We start from the raw sequence: 25,471 nt of genomic DNA on the forward strand, positions 1-25,471 counted from the left end.
GTTTTTGGTTATTGCCAGATCTCTGTATGTGCGCTGATTACTGCACGCTGTGTTGCCTGATTGCCAGCCATAACAGTACAAGGAGCCCTACCAATGATTCCCAATAGAGGGAAAAAAGAAATCCTGACATCATTTTTTTTTCTTAGCTCTGTCTTCAGTCTTTTTTTTCCCCTAGACATTAGAGTGCTTCAGGACACAGCTGTGGACATGGATATTCAGGCTCTGTGCTCCTCAATGGATAATCTCGTTGTAAATGTACAAAAGATTGAAGATACTATTGATCAGAAATCGATGCTAGAACCAAGAATTCCGATTCCTGATTTGTTTTTTGGTGACAGAACTAAGTTCCTGAGCTTCAGAAATAATTGTAAGCTATTTTTGGCCTTGAAACCTCATTCTTCTGGTAATCCTATTCAACAGGTTTTGATTATTATTTCTTTTTTGCGCCAGGAGACCCTGCATTGAGTAGTGTCGATGCGTTTTTCCTGGCGCTCGGATTGCTTTACGATGAGCCTAATTCAGTGGATCAGGCTGAGAAAAATCTGCTGGCTTTATGCCAGGGTCAGGATGATATAGAAGTATATTGTCAGAAATTTAGAAAGTGGTCAGTACTCACTCTGTGGAATGAATCTGCACTAGCGGCTTTGTTCAGAAAGGGTCTCTCTGAAGCTCTTAAGGATGTAATGGTGGGATTTCCTATGCCTGCTGGTTTGAATGAGTCCATGTCCTTGGCCATTCAGATCGGTCGTCGCTTGCGCGAGCGTAAATCTGTGCACCATCTGGCGGTATTGTCTGAGAGTAAACCTGAGCCTATGCAGTGCGACAGGACTATGACTAAAGTAGAACGGCAAGAACACAGACGTCTGAACAGACTGTGTTTCTATTGTGGTGATTCTACTCATGCTATTTCTAATTGTCCTAAACGCACTAGGCGGTTCGATAGCTCTGCCGTTATTGGTACTGTACAGTCCAAATTCCTTTTGTCCATTACCTTAATGTGCTCTTTGTCATCGTATTCTGTCATGGCGTTTGTGGATTCAGGCGCTGCCCTGAATCTGATGGATTTGGATTATGCTAAACGTTGTGGATTTTTCTTGGAGCCTTTGCGGTGTCCTATTCCGTTGAGAGGTATTGATGCTACACCTTTGGCCAAGAATAAGCCTCAGTACTGGGCCCAGCTGACCATGTGCATGGCTCCTGCACATCAGGAAGTTATTCGCTTTCTGGTACTGCATAATTTGCATGATGTGGTCGTGTTGGGGTTGCCATGGCTACAAACCCATAATCCAGTATTGGATTGGAACTCTATGTCGGTAACCAGCAGGGGTTGTCAGGGAGTACATGGTGATGTTCCATTTTTGTCTATTTCGTCATCCATTCCTTCTGACATCCCAGAGTTCTTGTCGGACTTTCAGGATGTATTTGAAGAGTCCAAGTCTGATGCCCTACCTCCGCATAGGAATTGTGATTGTGCTATCGATTTGATTCCTGGTAGTAAATTCCCTAAGGGTCATTTATTTAATTTGTCCGTACCTGAACACACCGCTATGCGCAGTTATGTGAAGGAGTCCCTGGAGAAGGGACATATTCGCCCATCGTCGTCACCATTGGGAGCAGGGTTCTTTTTTGTAGCCAAGAAGGATGGTTCGCTAAGACCGTGTATTGATTACCGCCTTCTTAATAAGATCACTGTTAAGTTTCAGTATCCCTTGCCATTGATTTCTGACTTGTTTGCTCGGATTAAGGGGGCTAGTTGGTTCACCAAGATAGATCTTCGTGGTGCGTATAATCTGGTGAGAATCAGGCAAGGAGATGAATGGAAAACGGCATTTAATACGCCCGAGGGTCATTTTGAGTATCTGGTGATGCCGTTTGGACTTGCCAATGCTCCATCTGTTTTTCAGTCTTTTATGCATGACATTTTCCGTGAGTATCTGGATAAATTCTTGATTGTTTACTTGGATGACATTTTGATCTTCTCTGATGATTGGGAGTCTCATGTGAAGCAAGTCAGAATGGTTTTCCAGGTACTGCGTGCTAATTCCTTGTTCGTGAAGGGATCAAAGTGTCTCTTCGGTGTGCAGAAAGTTTCATTTTTGGGGTTCATCTTTTCCCCTTCTACTATCGAGATGGATCCGGTTAAGGTTCAGGCCATCCAGGATTGGACTCAGCCGACATCTCTAAAAAGTCTGCAGAAATTCCTGGGCTTTGCTAATTTTTATCGTCGCTTCATCTGTAATTTTTCTAGCATTGCCAGACCATTGACCGATTTGACCAAGAAGGGTGCTGATTTGGTTAATTGGTCTTCTGCTGCCGTGGAAGCTTTTCAGGAGTTGAAGCGTCGTTTTTGCTGTGCCCCTGTGTTGTGTCAACCTGATGTTTCTCTTCCGTTCCAGGTCGAGGTTGATGCTTCTGAGATTGGTGCAGGGGCGGTTTTGTCACAGAGAGGTTCTGGTTGCTCAGTGTTCAAACCATGTGCTTTCTTTTCCAGGAAATTTTCTGCTGCTGAGCGTAATTATGATGTGGGCAACCGAGAGTTGCTGGCCATGAAGTGGGCATTCGAGGAGTGGCGTCATTGGCTTGAGGGTGCTAAGCATCGCGTGGTGGTTTTGACTGATCATAAGAACCTTACTTATCTTGAGTCTGCCAAGCGCTTGAATCCTAGACAGGCCCGTTGGTCGTTATTTTTTGCTCGTTTTGATTTTGTGGTTTCATACCTTCCGGGCTCTAAAAATGTGAAGGCGGATGCTCTGTCTAGGAGTTTTGTGCCCGACTCTCCGGGGTTATCTGAGCCGGCGAGTATCCTCAAGGAAGGAGTCATTGTGTCTGCCATCTCCCATGATTTGCGGAGAGTGTTGCAGAAATTTCAGGCTAATAAACCTGATCGTTGTCCGGCCGAGAAACTGTTCGTCCCTGATAGGTGGACTAGTAAAGTTATCTCTGAACTTCATTGTTCGGTGCTGGCCGGTAATCCAGGAATCTTTGGTACCAGGGAGTTGGTTGCTAGATCCTTCTGGTGGCCATCTCTGTCACGGGATGTGCGTGCTTTTGTGCAGTCCTGTGGAATTTGTGCTAGGGCTAAGCCCTGCTGTTCACGTGCCAGTGGGTTGCTTTTGCCCTTGCCGGTCCCGAAGAGGCCTTGGACACATATTTCGATGGATTTCATTTCTGACCTTCCCGTTTCTCAAAAAATGTCGGTCATTTGGGTGGTCTGTGATCGCTTTTCTAAAATGGTCCATCTGGTGCCCTTGGTTAAATTGCCTTCCTCCTCTGATTTGGTGCCTTTGTTCTTCCAGCATGTGGTTCGTTTACATGGCATTCCTGAGAATATTGTTTCTGACAGAGGTTCCCAGTTTGTCTCGAGGTTCTGGCGAGCCTTTTGTGGTAGGATGGGCATTGACCTATCTTTCTCCTCGGCCTTCCATCCTCAGACTAATGGCCAGACCGAACGAACCAATCAGACCTTGGAAACATATCTGAGATGTTTTGTTTCCGCTGACCAGGATGATTGGGTGTCATTTTTGCCGTTGGCTGAGTTCGCCCTTAATAATCGGGCCAGCTCGGCTACCTTGGTCTCTCCATTTTTCTGCAATTCTGGGTTCCATCCTCGTTTCTCTTCAGGACAGGTTGAGTCTTCGGACTGTCCTGGTGTGGATTCTGTGGTGGACAGGTTGCAGCAGATCTGGACTCAGGTGGTGGACAATTTGACCTTGTCCCAGGAGAAGGCTCAGCTTTTCGCTAATCGCAGACGCCGTGTGGGACCCCGACTTCGTGTTGGGGATCTGGTTTGGTTATCTTCTCGTCATATTCCTATGAAGGTTTCCTCTCCTAAATTTAAACCTCGTTTTATTGGTCCGTATAGGATTTCTGAGATTCTCAATCCGGTGTCTTTTCGTCTGACCCTCCCAGACTCCTTTTCCATACATAATGTATTCCATAGGTCGTTGTTGAGGAGATACGTGGCACCTATGGTTCCATCTGTGGAGCCTCCTGCCCCTGTTTTGGTGGAGGGGGAATTGGAGTATATTGTGGAGAAGATTTTGGATTCTCGTGTCTCTAGACGGAAACTCCAGTATCTGGTCAAATGGAAGGGTTATGCTCAGGAAGATAATTCCTGGGTTTTTGCCTCTGATGTCCATGCCCCAGATCTTGTTCGTGCCTTTCATGTGGCTCATCCTGGTCGGCCTGGGGGTTCTGGTGAGGGTTCGGTGACCCCTCCTCAAGGGGGGGGTACTGTTGTGAATTCTGTGGCTGAGTTCACTTCTGTGGTCACAAGTGGTATTGCAGTCTCTGGGCTTCCTCCCTCAGGTGTTTTGGTGAGCTCGTTGGCTGCTTTGCTATTTAGCTCCACCTGAGTCTGTCTTCCTTGCTCCTTGTCAATGTTCCAGTGTTGGATCTGAGCTACTGCATCTTTCCTTGGGCCTGCTGCTCTGCTAGATAAGTGCTTCTAGTTTGTTTTCTGTTTTTTCTGTCCAGCTTGCTATTAACTTTTGCTGGAAGCTCTGAGAAGCAAAGGGGTGCACCGCCGTGCTGTTAGTTCGGCACGGTGGGTCTTTTTGCCCCTTTGCGTGGTTTTCGTTTTAGGGTTTTTTGTAGACTGCATAGTTCTCTTTGCTATCCTCGCTCTGTCTAGAATATCGGGCCTCACTTTGCTGAATCTATTTCATTCCTACGTTTGTCTTTTCATCTTGCTAACAGTCATTATATGTGGGGGGCTGCCTATTCCTTTGGGGTATTTCTCTGAGGTAAGTCAGGCTTGTATTTCTATCTTCAGGCTAGTCAGCTCCTCAGGCAGTGCCGAGTTGCATAGGTAGTTATAGGCGCAATCCACTGCTGCTTATAGTTGTGTGAGGATAGATCAGGTACTGCAGTCTACAGAGATTCCACGTCTCAGAGCTCGTCCTATTGTTTTTGGTTATTGCCAGATCTCTGTATGTGCGCTGATTACTGCACGCTGTGTTGCCTGATTGCCAGCCATAACAGCACTCATTCCACTGAGTAAGCACTGACCATTTCCGAAATTTTTGACAATATATTTCTGCTTCATCTTGCCCCTGAGAGAGAGCTAATAAAGCTTTTTCAGCCTGAATCTCTTGGTTAGGTTCCTCATAGAGCAAACCCAATGCCAGAAAAAACGCATCCACATTAAGCAACGCAGGATCCCCTGGTGCCAATGCAAATGCCCAATTTTGAGGGTCACCCCGCAGGAAAGATATAATAATCTTAACCTGCTGAGCAGGGTCTCCAGAAGAGCGAGATTTCAAAGAAAGGAACAGCTTGCAATTGTTCCTAAAATTCAGAAAACTAGATCTATCTCCAGCAAAGAACTCTGGAATAGGAATTCTAGGTTCAGACATAGGAGCATGTACAACAAAATCTTGTATATTTTGAACCTTAGCAGCAAGATTATTCAAGCTGGAAGCTAAACTCTGGACGTCCATGATAAACAGCTAAGGTCAGAGCCATTCAAGGATTAAGAGGAGGAAAAAAAAAAAAAAAATCAGCCAGGCTGCAATTAGGGCTAGGCAGCAACCTCAGAGGAGAAAAAAAAAAAAAAAAAAACTTCCTCAGACTACTTTTCCTCCTACTTCAGCCCAAACATTTTGTGGCCGGCTATACTGTCATGATTCCAATGGCAGGGAATCACAAAAGGACAAGCACCAACGAGCTCTAGGGTGATGGAACCTGAGCTGACCGCGACCCTAAACCTGAACACACAAATAACAATAGCCGGGGAACGTGCCTACGTTGATCCTAGACATCTCGCACCAGCCGAAGATCTAACTTCTCCTATTAGAAGAAACACAGACCTCTCTTGCCTCCAGAGAAATACCCCACAGAAATAGCAGCCCCCTACATATAATGACGGTGAAATGAGAGGAAGGCACATACACAGTATGAAATCAGATTCAGCAAAATGAGGCCCGCTAAAACTAGATAGCAGAGAATACAAAAGTAAACTGCGCGGTCAGCAAAAAACCCTTCAAAAAACCATCCTGTAATTACTTGAACTCATGTTCCAACTCATGGAACATGAGGAGCAATTACAGCCCGCTAGAGCAACCAGCAGCAAAGAAACAATTATATGCAAGCTGGACAAGACAAAAATAAATCAAAACGTGGAACAAGAAAATCAAAAACTTAGCTTGTCCTGAAGATTACTGAAGCCAGAAGCTGAGGTTACAAAACAGTCTGATAACCTTGATAGCCGGCGGGGAAATGACAAGAAAGCCCGGTTAAATAGGAAACTCCCAAATCCTAATAGAACAGGTGGACACCAGAGACAGCAGAACACAAATCACCCAGTACCATCAGTAACCACCAGAGGGAGCCCAAAAACAGAACTCACAACACTACCCCTTGTCCTGGCCTTGGTTGAGCGTAGATAACATACATTGCTAGCTATTCAATTTCTGTCCCTTACTATTTTTCACATGAATGCATTTCATTCCAATTTTTCTGCTCTTTTCTTGTTTTACAGCTGCTGCTCTTCTGGTTAAAAATGGGAAACAAGGGATCATGATTCTCTTTGAGCGTGGAAGTCATGAAAAGTTTGGATTTCCTGCACTGTTTATCTCTCTCGTATTCTACTTTACTATTTCCTGCTGGACTGCTGGAACTGCTGCCTCAACTGGGCTTGTTGTACCCATGCTGTAAGCTATAATGCTATTAACCTTTTAGAGTTGTATTTGTCAGTGTTACAGGGAATCTGAGGGCTGAGACACAGATTTCAGTGATGTGTCACTTATTAAACTGTGTGCTGTTGTTTCTATACAATGGGTGTTTTATCAGAAGGTGATTTTCACTGCCTGACAATCTCCCTCATGTATCCTAGTCCAGCTAGGCCCACACCACTGATTATCAGCTTGCTGTCAATATACAATGTACTCAGAAAGCTGTGGTGCGGGTGGGGTTAGCATTCTGAGCTCTGCTACATGCTACATCAAAAACTCTGATTGTATCACAACTGCTGCACCCAGTTAGCTAAGGTAAGTGATATATCGTTGGAATCAGGGTCTCTTTCCCTACATTATGCTGCTTCCAGATGAGGTAGCAAAAATCTGGTGCAGATTCCCTTTAGTAACCAAGTAAACCAGTGATACACATAGGGAGCACATCTGAGTATTAAGTAGATTACTGAAAACGAATGTCAGCTTTAACTGATCTTGTACCTACGCCATAAGCCTTCATATAATGTTATCTATGCTATTAACCTTTTAAATTTGTATTTGTCCGTGTTAATAACTATATGAAGCAGCGATAAACATATGCAGCACATCTGAGTATTAATTAGATGACTGAAAACAAAATACAAAAGAAAATAAAACATTTGATATCTGTTGTTTACTGTAGCTAATTGCAAATTGCAATATCTGATCTGTTTCAGCTTTGATAATTTTTAAACAAACTTCAGGCAATTTTCTGTTAAACGAAATGCTAAAACAACTAACTAAACAGCACATTAATATTTTTCATAACAAATGATTTGTAAACTCTACAGCTCATTTATTTATGTACATAATTAGTTACAGACCAAGTGAAAAGCTGGCAATATTAAATGAGCACATTTCTCCATAATTATAAGTAAAAAATGTTCTAAGTATGTATGAGACGTAGGAAAGCCATAGCAGTTTTGCAAGGTACAATAATGAGAACATGAGAAAATGTCACACGCTGTAGTATAATATAGCATGGTGCTACAAAAGTATATGTCTGGATATATCATAAATGTGACCAATTACATGACTGTTGAGGACTCGGGAGGTAATCCTCGGCTTGTTCTGTAGCTGTATTCTTAGTTTATGAAGACTACAGCAAGAAACCCAGTCAGGGCTCGTGTAGAAGACCCACTTTCTTGTACGTAGCACTCGTAGCTATGATATTCTATGGGGCTGTGCACATGTCCACTTTTTTTCCATGGCTCGAGAGGTCCAGGGAAACGATCAGTGTAATGTCCGATTTTGTTCCAAGTGCCAGATCAAAACTGGTAATGCAAGACTATGAGTCCTTAAAAAATGTTTAGCTACATTCATATGACACCGGGTGCTGTCCAATTTCCGTAGACTGACAAAATGGAGGAGTACAACCTTTCTTTTTTTTTTTCTCTCTCCACGTACGAGAAAAACTGATTCAACTTTTATCAATTTCTGATCAAAGTTTGGTCAGAATAATTGGACCCTTTCCCTTGAATGTGGAGAAACAGTTGTGTGATCTTACCCCAAGAGTATGGTGGAGCCGCAGAGGTTTTCCTAGGTAAAGCCACTTTAGGAAAAAGTTGGCTGTGTTTTTTCTGAAACAGCTTCACTGACTGTTTTGTTGTCGTTTTTTGTAGCAGGTCCACCGCCAGCATTTTTTCTCAGCTTCCAAAGAAAGCCCCCTGAAGAATGAGCATGTTACTTCTTGTAACCGCTTCTCAGTTTGAGAACTCTGAAGTGGTTAAAAGAAGTAACAAAAGACTGAACATGTGCACAGCAATGTCTTTTTACATTGCTGTGCATTTTGTTCATTTTTTTGCTATAGTTTAGCAGCACTTTTTAATGTGTCTTCTAGACTGAATCCGGCTGAAAAAGGTATTGTGTCCACATACCCTATGGATATATACACATACTCTAAGGTTGATACTCTAAAGGTATGTGCACAGAACATCTTTTAAACTTGGGCGAATCAGCCGAGTTCTGAAGCTGAATCCACGTCAGAAAATTCTGTTTGTAAAACACTTCAAAAGACGCCATACGTCTTCTGTCTCTCTTTGTGCTCCCAATAGACCTCTTTATTTAGCTTGTGGCGTCTCACAATCAGAAGAATGGTTAGGTCACTTCTTTTCATTGCTTTGCTTCTTTTGCAACCTGAAGCCGAAAGATGATCGAAAGACTGAACGTATGAAAAGCAAGTGGTTTTGACCTAGAAATGTATACATTAAATTTTTGAGCTTTTGGGTGCTTTTCAGGCAGGTTTCAGAGCGAACCCTCCTGAAAAAAAAATTGTGTTCACATACCCCTAGTGATACATCACTGGAAACGAGATCTGCTGCTCTCAGATTGGGCAGTGTAAACCTGGTGACATATTCACTTTGTGCTATTTTTATTATTTTAAGTATGTATTTAAGGGCGATGAATGAAAATTACCTGAAAATCTTTGGTTATGATTAAAGTATACACTTGTTTTGTTTAAAACCCTTTAGAGATTAAACAATGAAATGGTTAGGAACACAGTTGCCAACCTTATTTATTTTTTTTTTTTTTCTGGACAGCTTCTCAAAAAAAATCATGGACAGACAAATTTTTATATGGACATATTAGAGAGCTATAATAAATCATTTGGAATTTAAATAATACGTATCTACAGTACAACCTAGACATTCACACACTCTCTGACTCTATTCTACCACTATCCTCCATATCTTAACTCCAGGCTGCGCCATCGTTTTCTACAACTCCACACTTGCATTAGGTAATGACTCGGTCGCCCCTCTTGTGTATGGCAATGTGATGTATCAATAGAAAACCCTGCCATAACAACCTCACAAAAAGCTTCATCAAGTGTCCAGGGTTGCAGAGAGGCACTGGAAGAAAATGCACTCACAGGAAGACTTCACCTCATTCACATTAGCAACTTTCACATTCAAGTCCCCCTCACCTCTGCTAAACAAGACTACTTTACCACTTTTGCATCTTCTTTATCCCGCAACCCCAAACAGCTATTCAACACATTTAACTCCCTTCTCTGCCCCCCACTGCCCCCTCCTATCTCCTTCATCTCTGTTGAAGTCTTTGCCACACATTTAAAAAATACGGACTGGAGGTGCCACTTATATATCTTTGGCTCATTACCATGAACCCTATTGGCACTTTCTTAACAAATTGTCTCTTTTAAGTATTTCTAATAAAATATTGTACTTTTATTGTTCATTTTACATCTATGTTTATATGCTCTCTCTGCTATAGCGTAGAACAACGTCTCATATAGTCCTACTTTGATGCAAGAAACTTTCTTGTCCCACTGGACCATATTATTATCTTTGATCATTATCAGCATCACTTGCTAGGGATTCGATTGTTTTGCTTTTGTTTATTTAAAAATGTGATTGACTAAGCAAGGCAAATCTTTACTGCTCATCCCCCATGACCCCATATGTATAGCAGGCCACTGCCCCTCCCCATAACTTTCCTCCCTACCATCATTGAAGGAGAGCTTGTCTCCTCTTAAAAGTGCAACTTACCCCAATCCCACCTCCTCGCCAACCTCACCACCACACTTATCCCGGCCATAACCCACCTCTTCAATCTATCTCTCGCTAATTTCTGATACCCTTCTGCTTTCAAACATGCCATGATCACACCTATCCTGAAGAAACCATCCCTCGACCTGACCTCAGCGTCCAGCTATCACCCCATATTGCTGCTCCCATTCGCCTCTAAACTCCTTGAACAGCATGTCCATGCTGAAATTTCCTCCCATCTGTCATCTAACTCACTCTTTGACAACCTACAATCCAGCTTCCATCTACACCATTCCACCGAAACTGCCTGGACCAAAATTAGACTTACTTAACACCAATATTATATACTCCTCCTTCTAGACCTGTCTTCTGCCTTCGACACAGTTGACTACTATCTCCTACTACAATACCTCTCTTTCAATGGCATTAAAGACCTTGCACTCCCCTGGATCTCCTCATATCTCTCCAACCACAAATTTAGCGTCTCCTACTCCCACACTACGTCCTCAACTCACCCTCTCTGTGTTGATGTCTCTCAAAGCTTTGTCCTGGGACCCCATCTTTACCCAATCAATACTTTTGGCCAGGGACAACTCATAAAGTTCCATGGCTTCTAGTACCAACTATATGCTGATGATACTCAAATCTAACACTCTAGCCCAGATGTCACATCTCTGCTGTCCAGAATCCCAGAGTGTCTATCAGCCAAATCATCCTTCGTCTCATCACACATCCTAAAGCTCAATGTGGACAAAGCTGAACTCTTCATCTTTCCTCCATCTCACCTAACCCCCCTACTTGATCTTTCTATCCCAATAAATGACATCACGCTTTCCCTTGTACCAGAAGTCTGCTGCCTCAGAGTAACCCTTGACTTTGCCATGTCCTCCAAACCGTACATCCAAGCTCTTGCCACCTCCAAATCAAAAATATTTCCAGAATCCATCCTTTCCTCAACCCCGAATCTACTAAAATGTTATGTCGCCTCCCAGTTAACACTCACACCTTCCCAGTCCATCCTTAACTCTGCTGCCTGACTAATCTACCTCTCTCCCCACTACTCCATCGCTTCTTCCCTCTGCGAATCCCTTCATTGGCTACCAATTCCCCAACATATACAGTTCAAACTACTAACATTTAACCCCTTCATGACCTTGGGATTTTTTGTTTTTCCGTGTTCGTTTTTCGCTCCCCTCCTTCCCAGAGCCATAACTTTTTTATTTTTCCGTCAATTTGGCCATGTGAAGGCTTATTTTTTGCGGGACGAGTTGTACTTTTGAACTACATCATTGGTTTTAGCATGTCGTGTACTAGAAAACGGGAAAAAAATTCCAAGTGCGGTGAAATTGCAAAAAAAGTGCAGTCCCACACTTGTTTTTTGTTTGGCTTTTTTGCTAGGTTCACTAAATGCTAACACTGACCTGCCATTATGATTCTCCAGGTTAGTACGAGTTCATAGACACCTAACATCTCTAGGTTATTTTTTATCTAAGTGGTGAAAAAAAATTCCAAACTTTGCTAAAAAAAAAAAAAAAATTGCGCCATTTTCCGATACTCATAGCGTCTCCATTTTTCATGATCTGGGGTCGGATGAGGGCTTATTTTTTGCGTGCCGAGATGACGTTTTTAATGATAGCATATCGGTGCAGATACGTTCTTTTGATCGCCCGTTATTGCATTTTAATGCAATGTCGCGGCGACCAAAAAAACGTAATTCTGGCATTTCAAATTTTTTTCCCGCTATGCTGTTTAGCGATCAGGTTAATGCTTTTTTTTAATTGATAGATCGGGCGATTCTGAGTGCGGCGATACCAAATATGTGTAGATTTGATATTTTTTTTATGGATTTATTTTGATTGGGGCGAAAGGGGGGTGATTTAAACTTTTATATTTTTTCAATTTTTTTAAAAATTTTTTCAACTTTTTTTTTTTACTTTTGCCATGCTTCAATAGCCTCCATGGGAGGCTAGAAGTAGGCACAACCCGATCGCCTCTGCTACATAGCAGCGATCTGCTGATCGCTGCTATGTAGCAGAAATGCAGGTGTGCTGTGAGCGCCGACCACAGGGTGGCGCTCACAGCCACCGGCGATCAGTAACCATAGAGGTCTCAAGGACCTCTATGGTTACAATGGAGATGCATCGCCGACCCCCGATCATGTGACGGGGGTCGGCGATGACGTAATTTCCGGCCGCCCGGCCGGAAGCGGTAGTTAAATGCCGCTGTCTGCATTTGACAGCGGCATTTAACTAGTTAATAGGTGCCTATTACGGGCACATGTCAGCTGTTCAAAACAGCTGACATGTCCTGGCTTTGGTGCGGGCTCACCGCGGAGCCCTGCATCAAAGCGGGGCTTCTGACCTCGGACGTACTATCCCGTCCGAGGTCAGAAAGGGGTTAAGTACAATGCCATCCATAACCTGTGTCCTCGTTTATCTCCAAACTAATCTCCCGATCTGTTCTAACAACTAACCTCCGATCATTAAAAAACTTCCATCTCTCCACCACACTTATACGTTCCTCACCCAATCACCGCCAAGACTTCACCGTGTTTCCCCAATCCTCTGGAATTCTGTATCCCAAGACGTCCTATTATCCACCACATGCAAACCACCCAACTTACTGTCTCTTTCTCCATTATCCTATAGAATGTAAGCCCACAAGAGCATGGCTCCCTCCTTTCTGTACCAGTCTGTCATTGTTGTGCCATGTTTGCACGTTCCGTATTTGGTCAGTATTTTACATCAGTACTTGTAAGCCTAAACCAGGAGTGGGTGAAAAATGCAGAAGTGTTGCACTTTTTTCTATTTCACTTTTACTCTGATTATTCTTCTCCTGATTTTGGCTTACAAGTACTGATGTAAAATACTGACCAAATACTGATAGTGTGAATTTGACCTTAGTTTCTTCTCTGTAATTTATATTTGTATTTTGAATGTAACCCCTACTCATGTACAGCACCATGGAATCAATGGTGCTCTTAAAAAAATATATTATAATGATGATAATAATAATAACAACAACAACCCACCATTATGATAAGAAGACATAAGCTTATTACTATTATTGTTATTATTATAAGTTGCTTTCACTGTGATGTGTAAAATGATGATAAAATTATGGACGCATCAAATATTTTTTTACTGACTGGAAAAAAAGTGCCCTATTTTTGTGGACTGCCCAGAAAATCCTGGTCGGTTAGAAACCCTGGCTTTGAAATGAAAAGAGAGTGAATACTTCCCTTAGAATTAATGCAGCTTTTGTGTTGGTTTTGCCTATTTGTGGCATGCAATTTACCCTCCAGCTCTAGTGGTCTTTGACAAAATTCAGTAACAGAAGCTCTCACTACTGAAAGCTAGATGCGACAAAATCTGAAATTGTTACTATGCGAACATCTCAAATTTTCTGAGAACATTTCATACAGTTAACACTTGGTCACAGTATTTAAATTACTTTAGTGAAATAATTATGCATTTGTTAAACTGTTGTTTATATCATTCACTATAAATATTATAAATAAAGTAGTCATTCAACTTCGATAACCCTCTATTAGAAAAATTTACAAACTTTCTTCTGTTTGCAATAAACCAATGAAATAAGAAAAATGTAAACAGGTCCACACAAATAACATGACACAAGAGGCCACTTTTAATGGCTAGTAGAATCTCAGAATTAGTCAACCCCTTCTTGACAAGCATCTTTAATATTTAGTAACGTGCACTTTGGCTCTTATGACCTGCTGCAAGTGTGATGCATAGCCATATACCAACTTCTGGCAGTGTTACTGGGGAATCTTGGAATGTTTCTCATAGTCAATGCATTTCAGAACACTAATATTCTTCAGTTTGTGTTCTGCAGTCTCCTTTTTCAAATCTCCTCAAAGTTTATGTATGGGATTCTTGTCAGATGTCTGACAGCCACTCTAAAATCTTCCTGGAGGTTTTTTTGAAGCGAAGTCTTAGTGGACTTTCAGGCATGGTTAGGATCATTGTTGTGTGGGGATGTCCAATGACGTCCAAGCTTCAGTGAGCATCCTCACACGAAGCATGATGTTTTCTCCTGGAATTTCCTGATACTTGATTGAATCCATCTTGCCCTCCACAGCATGACCAAGCCGCCACCATGCTTCACTGTAGGCAAGGTGTTTTTTTTATCATATGCCTCATTTTTCCTTATTCAGACATACCACTGATCTATGGGTCAAAAAAGTTCTAGTTTTGTTCATTGGGTCAACTCAAGGGATTTTACCACTTGTCTTCTCAGGAATCTGATAACAGCAAGTGTTAGCTTACTCTTTCTGTCACATCCAGATGGTGTAGCCAGAGTTCCTGTATCTTTGATCTTGTGAACTCTGCTTCCAAACGTAATACTCTGAGAACATTCAATGCCTCTGATAGCTTGTGGAACCTTTTCCTTGTTTTTTTCATGATGACAATCTGTTCTCTTAACTTTTTGGACCACTTTCTTAACAACTCTGTGAACTTGGCAACTTGACTTATGAGGAATGGCTAAGTTTCCTCAGGAATGCTGCCAGAAGCTGGTGTTTAGCAATGTATTGCATTTGCTGCAGGTCATAGCAGCTAAAGATGCTATAATAAGTCCTAAAGATGCTTGTCATGACGGAGTTGAATTATTGTGAGACTGCAGTTATCATTAAAAGTGGCATTTTGTGTTCAATGTGAAAAACACTTGTTATATTAGCTGTGCTGAGTAGTTTAAATTATTTTTGTTTAATTGGTTTATAGAAAACAGCAGAAAGTCAGTACCGTACGTTTTGCAAATTATTGTAATTTAGGGGGTGGATAATTTTGTTTGTAACTTTGTTATTAGTGACATATATACGGTATATATATATATATATATATATATATATATATACAGTACTGTATATACAAGGGCTTCTCACAAAATTAGAATAGCATCAAAAAGTTAATTTATTTCAGTTCTTCAATACAAGAAGTGAAACTCATATATTATATAGAGTAATTACAAACAGTGTAATCTATTTCAAGTATCTATTTCTGGTAATGTTGATGATTATGGCTTACAGCCAATGAAGCCGCAAAAGTCATTATGTCAGTGAATTAGAATACTTTATAACACCAGCTTGAAAAATTATTTTAGAATCCAAAAATGTTGGCCTACTGAAATGTATGTTCAGTAAATGCACTCAATACTTTGTCAGGGCTTCTTTTGCATCAATTACTGCATCAATGCTGCGTGGCATGGAGGCGATCAGCCTGTGAGACTGCTAATGTATTATGGAAGCCCAGGTTGCTCTAATAGTAGCCTTCAGCTCGTCTGCATTGTTGGGTCTGGTGTTGCTCATCTTCCTCTTGACAATACCCCATAGATTCTCTATGTGGTTAAGGTCAGGCGAGTTTGTTGGCCAATCAAGCACAGTGATACTGTTGTTTTTAAACCAGGTGTTGGTACTTTTGGCAGTGTGGACAGGTGCCAAGTCCTGCTGTAGAATGAAATTTCCATCTCCAAAAAGCTTGTCAGCAGAGGGAAGCATGAAATGTTCTAAAATTTCCTGGTAGACGGCTGCGCTGACTTTGGTCTTGATAAAACACAGTGGACCTACACCAGCAGATGACGTGGCTCCTCAAACCATCACTGATTGTGGAAACATCATACTAGACCTCAAGCAGCTTGGATTGTGTGCCTCTCCACTCTTCCTCCAGACTCTGAGTCTTTGATATCCAAATGAAATGCAAAATTTACTTTCATCTGAAAACAACACCTTGGACCACTGAGCAACAGTCCAGTTCTTTTTCTCCCTGGTAAGATGCTTCTGGCGTTGTCTATTGGTCATGAGTGGCTTTACACAAGGAAGTCAACACTTGCAGCTCATGTCCTGGATATGTCTGTGTGTAGTGGCTCTTGAATCAATGACTCCAGCAACTGTCCATTCCTTGTGAGTTTCCCAGCAAATTTTTGAATGGGCTTTCCTTAACAATCCTTTCGATGCTGCGGTTATCCCGATTGCTTCTGCACCTTTTTCTACCACACTTTTTCCTTCCACTCAATTTTCCATTAATATGCTTGGATACAGCACTCTGTGAACAGCCAGCTTCTGTAGCAATGACCTTTTTTGGCTTACCCTCCTTGTGGAGTGTGTCAATGTCTGCCTTCTGGACCACTGTCAAGTCAGCAGTCTTCCCTATGATTATGGAGCCTACTGAAACAGACTAAGGGACCTTTTTTAATGCTTAGGAAGCCTTTGCAGGTGTTTTTTTTGTTAGTTATTCTAATTTACTGAGATAATGACTTTTGGGTTTTCATTGGCTGTAAGCCATAATCATCAACATTAATAGAAATAAACACTTGAAATAGATCACTCTATTTGTAATGACTCTATAATATGAGTTTCACTTTTTGTATTGAAGAACTGCCATAAATTAAATTCTTGATGATATTCTAATTTAGTGAGAAGCACTTGTATAAAAGCATATTTACACATATAGCACAAAGGTTTGTTTTTATTGATTCATATACTGTATTTAAATATATAATTGATAAGCTTGGTATCTCATGTCACAATTCCTCTTTTGCAGGTACACTGGTGCATTGCTCGGCAGGAGTGTTGGGATAATTATGGTATACTTGTTTGGAGTCCGAACTGATCAGTATGGGAGATGGATTGACCCTGGTTTGTTTGCAGCAATAGGCTCAGCTGCTTATTTCAGTGGTGTTTCCAGACTGACCATATCCCTTACTGTTATTATGGTAAGTACATATGGACTTTTGTTAAATAAATTGATTATAAATCATGCAATACTATCAGGTAGTTGAAGCTACAACTAATCTTTGTTAGCATAAAATGTGTTTTGCAAAATAAAGCCCTGATTTGGAGCTAAAGGGTTATTCCTATCTCAAACGTCCATGGCTGAGAGGAATAGCCACCTTCAAGCAAAGCACAGTGAACTATGCTGTTGCCAATACTCCCATACACTTTCATGGGATTTACAAAAAAGGTTACTGCGCTTGGCTGCTTCTACAGCCTCATCTTCTGTGGCTGAGACCTGGACGCTGTCATTTCTTTTACAGTAATAATATCCCATTAGCAGTACATAATTTGATGTTTCTTATAGAGGCAGTCCAATGAGTGAAAGTAGTATTGGATTTAATATTCATATAGCCATAATATACCTAGCACTAAAATTGGTGCGATTCGATTCAGAGATCCCTTCTACTAGCCACTTGATGGGAGAGGGGGAACCGTGTGGCATTGTCTGCAGCTTTTCTTTTCATCAGCGGCCTGGTGTGACGTCATTGTTGCGGCATCACGCTAAGTAGGCTAATCAAAAGAGCCATGGATGCCGCCAGAGGTGGGTCTTCTTCTCCCAACCAGCAGCCACAGATAATAAATTGGCACCAACTCTACCTAGCACCATAATAAAATCAGTAGAATCATGCCATTCTAAATGAACACAAAATGGTAACCTGAAATAAATGCACATAATTTAAAGGGACTGTTTGGGCATATGATTTTAATGAACTAAACTATACTTGGGATAGGTCATCAATGAAAAACCTCTGCCGAGATCTTCAGATCAGCTTCTAATTACTTATAAAGAAGTTGATCTGTTTACATTAAAGGGTGCTTTCACATTGCACTTTTATCTGCGTTTGTGGGTTCCATCAGGGCTTGCGTCCAAATCCCCCCCTGCAAAACATGATTCGGATGTATTCGCCGATGAGGACATAGACTATAATGGTGCCGGCAGAGTGCGCTCTGAAGTGCATTATTTTGGGCATATATGCCTACTGGAGGTGGACACTTTGACGTAGTGAATGGACCCTAATAACAGTGGGGGTGTTGGGTTTTGTAATACCACTGATCTGGTATTGATAACCCATTTTAAGGATAGGTTATTAATATTATATGACTGGAAAGCCTCTTTATAGACCACCATACAAAGTCAATAACTGCCTGCCAGTACATGGTTGTGGACAGTACAGCCAACTATTAGCCTGTCATTGCATGCAGCAGGGGGTTCCTAACCTGTGGCTCACAGGCCCATGATGTGTGGCTTGAAACTGCCTGCCAACTTGGTGCATTATTTCCAGGTCTAGGATACAACTATGTTGAGCAGGTCTCCAGGTGGTGAATGTTGTGAGTAGCCTTGCACAATAGAGCAGATCTGAATGTGCATATTTTGGCCTTAGGGCAGGGGCGGCTCCGGATTTTCATGGGCGCCAGGCAAAGAGTCTCAGTGAGCCCCTTTAACATATACTATGATTCATGATGCACAGATAAGAAATATAGTCATGGTACAATGCCAAAGATTTCACTTACTTCTTACATTACATGAGTGATATCTATTGTAAATTCTACAATAGCTCGGAAACTGGCTAATCCTCACAGCGCAGAGTGTGCGCGCTGTGGGAGGATTCAAAAATCTGCAGTCACAGAGGGAGACTGCAGACTTTTCATTTTAGACCACACAGCATAGTCCCCCATACAGTATTATGGGAACCTCATAATCCTCCGTACAGTATTATGGGCACCACATATTCCTCCATACAGTATTATGGGCACCACATAGTTCACCATACAGTATTATGGGCACCATATGTCTTCCATATAGTATTATGGGCACCACATAGTCATCCATACAGTTTAATGAGCCCCACATAGTGCTCCATACAGAATAATGGGCTCTATATATTACTGCATACAATATAATCGGCCCCATATATTGCTCCATGCAGTGTAATGGACCCCACATAGTGCTCATTACAGTTAAATAGGTCCAATATATTACTGTGTACAGTATAATGGGACCCATGTATTGCTCCATACAGTATAATGGCCTCATAAATTACTCCATATAGTATTATGGACCCCAGTTTTTGTTCCGTACAGTATAATGACCCTAGATAGTGCTCTATACAGTATAATCGGCCCCATATATTTCTACATATAGTATAATGGCCCCACATAGTACGACATACAGTGTAATGGCCCCATATATTGCTACATATAGTATAATGGGCCCCATATAGTGTTCCATACAGTATAATGGGCCCCATATGGTGCTTTGAGTGTACAGAGGGCATGCTGTAGTGACATAATCACACCCTCTGCACTGAGACATCACAGAGGGTCAGAAGATGCTGAGGAGACTGTAGAAGCTTAGACAGAAGTAGCAGGGAATGGGGAGAGGTGAATATTGGAAACAGTTTAATGTGAGGGGAGTGGTGCCAGCGCTGGCACCCTCGTCTCATGGGCCCCATGGCGTACCAGTGTCCCCACACTGAGTGGGCCCCCCCCCATCTGTCCAGGGCCCTGTCACTTGCCCGGGTGCGTCGGGTGGTGACGCCACCCCTGCCTTGGGGTTAGGAGATAATTTAAGCATGGTAAGCTGGAGACTGGATGATGTGAACTGTCAGAGGAAGTGGACCAAGGAGAAATGGAGGAAACAGCACATTCTAGGTGAATAAAATTCAATTCTTTATTGTTGTATCCGAGAATAAAGAGTACATCCAAGAATAAAGAATCATTGAATTTTATTCACCTTGGATGTTCTCTCTCCTTCATTTCTCTGTGGTCATCCTCACTGCACTGCACCAGTCGGACACATGGCACCCTTGGTTTGATCCCCTGATCCTGGATTGAATTAGCATGGTAAAGCTCCTCCACTTTTTACTTGTCAGAGTAGATGCTTGAAGCTGGATCTTAAAGTCTGGTTGGAGTGACGGTTGAGAGAATACTGAATGGAGATATTATGGGAATATCTTGATCTTGGTGTGATGTCTGTGGAAAAGCTTTGGTTATCATTATAATGGGGCTTCTGTGTGTCACTACTGTTAGGGGGTGCGAGCTGGATGTGGATCGCGGCTCTCTTTTAGATGTAAATGTTGCTTGCTAGCCTCTCTCAAAGCTAAATGTGACTCTAAAGGTTAGCAAGGTTGGGGCCCATGGAATACAGAATAGAAATACTGAAAGAAGGCTATTTGTTGAAGCATACGTCAGGCTGTCTGGTATGTGCCACATACTTATTACAGGTAGCATTTGACCACTACTATTTTAGGGTATTTTGTGTAGGATAGGTTGAAGGTTAGGAGTTTTCTGGAACCTCACAGGATTTTCTTCCCTCTGTGAGTCGACAGTTCTCTAGATTTTTGTTTAAATCATTATCCTCTTTATGAATGTTTGATGCTTCTTAGCCTCAGCTTACATTTAACTACACTATTTATCTGTGTCTATATACATCTGCTACCTTACTATGTGTAGTTTATGGGACGGTGGCGCCACCTTGTGGTTTCCCGCTTTTTTAAATATTTCTATTTGTATGTGTTCAAATTTTCTATTTAATATACTAATACAATTCTAATTAATTGTTTCTCATACTTTGGTTCTTGAGTTCATTTTTATATGATTGTGCCTTGGTTTGCACTGAACCAGTTATGATGTCCATGCAGAAATCTGTTCTGACATATTTTGGGATATATTATTTGCAATCAGTGATGCTGTGCTCAGTGCTTGTGGACATTTATTAGCATAGAAATACTGTATATTACAAGATTGGGACTACAGCACATATACCTACTACATGAAATGTAATCCTGCCCTGGTCTTGAGAAGCAGACATCCTTTCCAGGGTTTACACCGATACATAACAGCAGTGGTGTAACTTAACGCTGATGGCCCTTATTTATCAAGGTTTTGTAGTAATATTGGTCTTCCAATAAGGGTCAAAGGGACAGTTTGGGCCCCTTGAGCTCCTGGACCCCAGTGATTGAACCTCTGCACCTACTTAAGTCATACCTCTGCACACAAGATTTAGTGACTATTATGACCCGGAGGCCGGAGATAAAGGCAGACTGCGTTTTATGGTGACCTGTATCCTTCAACAGAATTCATCAAAAAATATAAGCAGCATTAACCCCTTAGTGACAGAGCCAATTTGGTACTTAATGACCAGGCCAATTTTTGCAATTCTGACCACTGTCACTTTATGAGGTTATAACTCTGGAACGCTTCAACGGATCCCGCTGATTCTGAGATTGTTTTTTCGTGACATATTGTACTTCATGTTAGTGGTAACATTTCTTCGATATTACTTGCGATTATTTATGAAAAAAACGGAAATATGGCGAAAATTTTTAAAATTTTGCAATTTTCAAACTTTGTATTTTTATGCCCTTAAATCAGAGAGATATGTCATGAAAAATAGTTAATAAATAACATTTCCCACATGTCTACTTTACATCAGCACAATTTTGGAAACAAAATTTTTTTTTGTTAGGGAGTTATAAGGGTTAAAAGTTGACCAGCAATTTCTCATTTTTACAACACCATTTTTTTTTAGGGACCACATCACATTTTAAGTCATTTTGAGGGGTATATATGATAGAAAATAATGAAGTGTGACACCATTCTAAAAACTACACCCCTCAAGGTTCTCAAAACCACATTCAAGAAGTTTATTAACCCTTTACGTGCTTCACAGGAACTGAAACAATGTGGAAGGAAAAAATGAACATTTAACTTTTTTTTTGCAAACCTCTTAATTCAGAACCATTTTTTTTATTTTCACAAGTGTAAAAACAGAAATGTAACCATAAATTTTGTTATGCAATTTCTTCTGAATACGCCAATACCCCATATGTGGGGGTAAACCACTGTTAGGGCGCACCGCAGAACTTAGAAGTGAAGGAGCGCCGTTTGACTTTTTCAATGCAGAATTGGCTGGAATTGAGATCGGACACCATGTCACATTTAGAGAGCCCCTGATGTACCTAAACAGTGGAAACTCCCACAAGTGACACCATTTTGGAAACTAGACCCCTTAAGGAACTTATCTAGATGTGTGGTGAGCACTTTGAACCCCCAAGTGCTTCACAGAAGTTTATAACGTAGAGCCGTGAAAATAAAAAATCGCTTTTGTTTACACAAAAATGATCTTTTTGCCCACAAATTCTTATTTTCACAAGGGTAACAGGAGAAATTAGACCACAAAAGTTGTTGTGCAATTTCTCCTGAGTACGTCGATACCCAATATGTGGGGGTAAACCACTGTTTGGGCGCACCGCAGAGCTTGGAAGAGAAAGAGTGCCGTTTTACTTTTTCAATGTAGAATTGGCTGGAATTGAGATCGGACGCCATGTCGCGTTTGGAGAGCCCCTGATGTGCCTAAACAGTAGAAATCCCCCACAAGTGACCCCATTTTGGAAACTAGACCCCCCATGGAACTTATCTAGATGTGTGGTGAGAACCTTGAATGCCCAAGTGCTTCACAGAAGTTTATAATGCAGAGCCGTGAAAATAAAAAATATTTTTTTTTTCCACAAAAAAGATTTTTTAGCCACCAAATTTTTATTTTCACAAGGGTAACAAGAGAAATTGGACCCCAAAAGTTGTTGTCCAATTTGTCCTGAGTATGCTGGTACCCCATATGTGGGGGTAAACCACTGTTTGGGCGCACGGCAGAGCTCGGAAGGAAGGAGCGCCGTTTTGGAATGCAGACTTTGATAGAATGGTCTGCGGGTATTATGTTGCGTTTGCAGAGCCCCTGATGTACCTAACCAGTAGAAACCCTCCACAAGTGACCCCATTTTGGGAACTAGACCCCCCAAGGAACTTATCTAGATGTGTGGTGAGAACTTTGAATGCCCAAGTGCTTCACAGAAGTTTAGAATGCAGAGTCGTGAAAATAAAAAAATATTTTTTTTTCCACAAAAAATATATTGTAGCCCCCAAGTTTTTATTTTCACAAGGGTAACAGGAGAAATTGGACTGCAATAGTTGTTGTCCAATTTATCCCGAGTACGCTGATGCGCCATATGTGGGGGTAAACCACTGTTTGGGCGCACGGCAGAGCTCGGAAGGGAAGGAGCGCCGTTTTGGAATGCAGACTTTGATAGAATGGTCTGTGGGCATTATGTTGCGATTGCAGAGCCCCTGATGTACCTAAACTGTAGTAACCCCCCACAAGTGACCCCATTTTGGAAACTAGACCCCCCAAGGAACTTATCTAGATGTGTGGTGAGAACTTTGAATGCCCAAGTGCTTCACAGAAGTTTAGAATGCAGAGTCGTGAAAATAAAAAATATCTTTTTTTTCACAAAAAAAGATTTTGTAGCCCCCAAGTTTTTATTTTCACAAGGGTAACAAGAGAAATTGGACCCCAGAAGTTGTTGTCCAATTTATCCCGAGTACGCTGATGCCCCATATGTGGGGGTAACCCACTGTTTGGGCGCACGGCAGAGCTCAGAAGGGAGGGAGCACCATTTGACTTTTTGAGCGCAAAATTGGCTGTCGTGTTTGGAGACCCCCTGATGTACCTAAACAGTGGAAACCCCCCAATTCTAGCTCCAACCCTAACCCCAACACACCCCTAACCCTAATCCCAACCTCATCCATAATCCTAATCACTAACCCTAACCATAATCACAACCCTTACCCCAAAACAACCCTAATGTCAACCCTAACCATAACCCTAATCAAAACCCTAAATCCAACACACCCCTAATCCTAATCTCAACCCTAACCTCAAACCTAACCCTAATCCCAATACACCCCTAATCACAACCCTAACCTTAACCCTAATCCCAAACCTAACCCTAATCCCAAGCGTAACCCTAATGCCAACCCTAACCCTAATACCAACCCTAATCCAAACCCTAATCCCAGCTCTAACCCTAACTTTAGCCCCAACCCTAGCCCTAACTTTAGCCCCAACCCTAACCCTAACCCTAAGGCTACTTTCACACTTGCGTCGTTTGGCATTCCGTCGCAATCCGTCGTTTTGGACAAGAAACGGATCCTGCAAATGTGCCCGCAGGATGCGTTTTTTGCCCATAGACTTGTATTGCCGACGGATCGTGACGGATGGCCACACGTTGCGTCCTTCGTGCACTGGATCAGTTGTGTTTTGGCGGAGCGTCGGCACAAAAAAAGTTCAATGAAACTTTTTTTGTACGTCGCATCCGCCATTTCTGACCGCGCATGCGTGGCCGTAACTCCGCCCCCTCCTCCCCAGGACATAGATTGGGCAGCGGATGCGTTGAAAAACTACAGCTGCTGCCCACGTTGTGCACAATTTTCACAACGTGCGTCGGTATGTCGGGCCGACGCATTGCGACGGCCCCGTACCGACGTAAGTGTGAAAGAAGCCTAACCCTAAGTTTAGCCCCAACCCTAACCCTAAATTTAGCCCCAACCCTAACCCTAAATTTAGCCCCAACCCTAGCCCTAACCCTAGCCCTACCCCTACCCCTACCCCTAACCCTACCCCTAACCCTACTCCTAACCCTTCCCCTAACCCTACCCCTAACCCTACCCCTAACCCTAACCCTACCCCTAACCCTAACCCTACCCCTACCCCTACCCCTAACCCTACCCCTACCCCTAACCCTAACCCTACCCCTAACCCTAACCCTACCCCTAACCCTACCCCTAACCCTACTCCTAACCCTACCCCTAACCCTAACCCTAATTTTAGCCCCAACTGCTGTTCTCCTGCCGGCCGGCAGATGGAGACAGATGGCGGGCGCACTGGGCATGCGTCCGCCATGTTCTGCTGCCGGCGGCCAGGAGGAGCAGCAAGAGGATCCAGGGACCTAGGTGAGTATGCTAGGGTCCCCGAATCCCCCTATTTCTCTGTCCTCTGATGTGCGATCACATCAGAGGACAGAGAATTACACTTTGCTTTTTTTTTTTTTTTTGCGGTCGCCGGTAAACAGTTAATTACCGGCGATCGCAAAACAGGGGTCGGTAATACCGACCCCGATCGTGCTCTTTGGGGTCTCGGCTACCCCCGGCAGCCGAGACCCCAAAGATTCTCCCGGTGCCGGCCGGCGGGCGCACTGCGCATGCACCCACCATTTTTAAGATGGCGGCGCCCACCGGGAGACACGAGGAGCATCGGGGGAGCTAGGTGAGTATTGGGGGGCCATCTGGGACCCCTTTTCTCTGTCCTCCGATGTGCGATCACATCGGAGGACAGAGAAATTAAAAAGAGATCGCTTTTTTTTTTTTTTGCGATCGCCGGTAAACGGTTAATTACCGGCGATCGCAAATGCGGGGTGGGTTAAAAACCCCCCGAATCATGTTCTCTGGGGTCTCGGCTACCCTCGGCAGCCGAGACCCCGGAGAAAATCGGCCTCTGGGGGGCGCTATGGACTTTTTCCACAGCGCCGTTAATTAACGGCGCTGTGGTTTAAGTACCCTTAGCGGCCGCCGTTAAAAGGCGTATCGGCGGTCGCTAAGGGGTTAATTATAATTAAATCACTACA

At 42.5% G+C, this 25,471-nt stretch overlaps 1 protein-coding gene across 7 annotated transcripts in view; it reads left to right on the plus strand.

Moving 5' to 3' along the window:
- The window catches only part of LOC138642804 (chloride channel protein D-like), a 320,123-nt gene that overhangs the window by 79,259 nt on the left and 215,393 nt on the right, over positions 1–25,471 (plus strand). For all 7 annotated transcript variants that reach the window (XM_069731316.1, XM_069731317.1, XM_069731313.1 and 4 more), the window contains 2 exons: positions 6,482–6,653; positions 16,780–16,951. In XM_069731316.1, coding sequence (XP_069587417.1) covers positions 6,482–6,653; positions 16,780–16,951 — 344 coding nt within the window. The remainder of the gene's footprint in view (positions 1–6,481; positions 6,654–16,779; positions 16,952–25,471) is intronic.

This window comes from Ranitomeya imitator, chromosome 6 (genome assembly GCF_032444005.1).
Source record: "Ranitomeya imitator isolate aRanImi1 chromosome 6, aRanImi1.pri, whole genome shotgun sequence".
NCBI classification, from domain to species: Eukaryota; Metazoa; Chordata; class Amphibia; order Anura; family Dendrobatidae; genus Ranitomeya; species Ranitomeya imitator.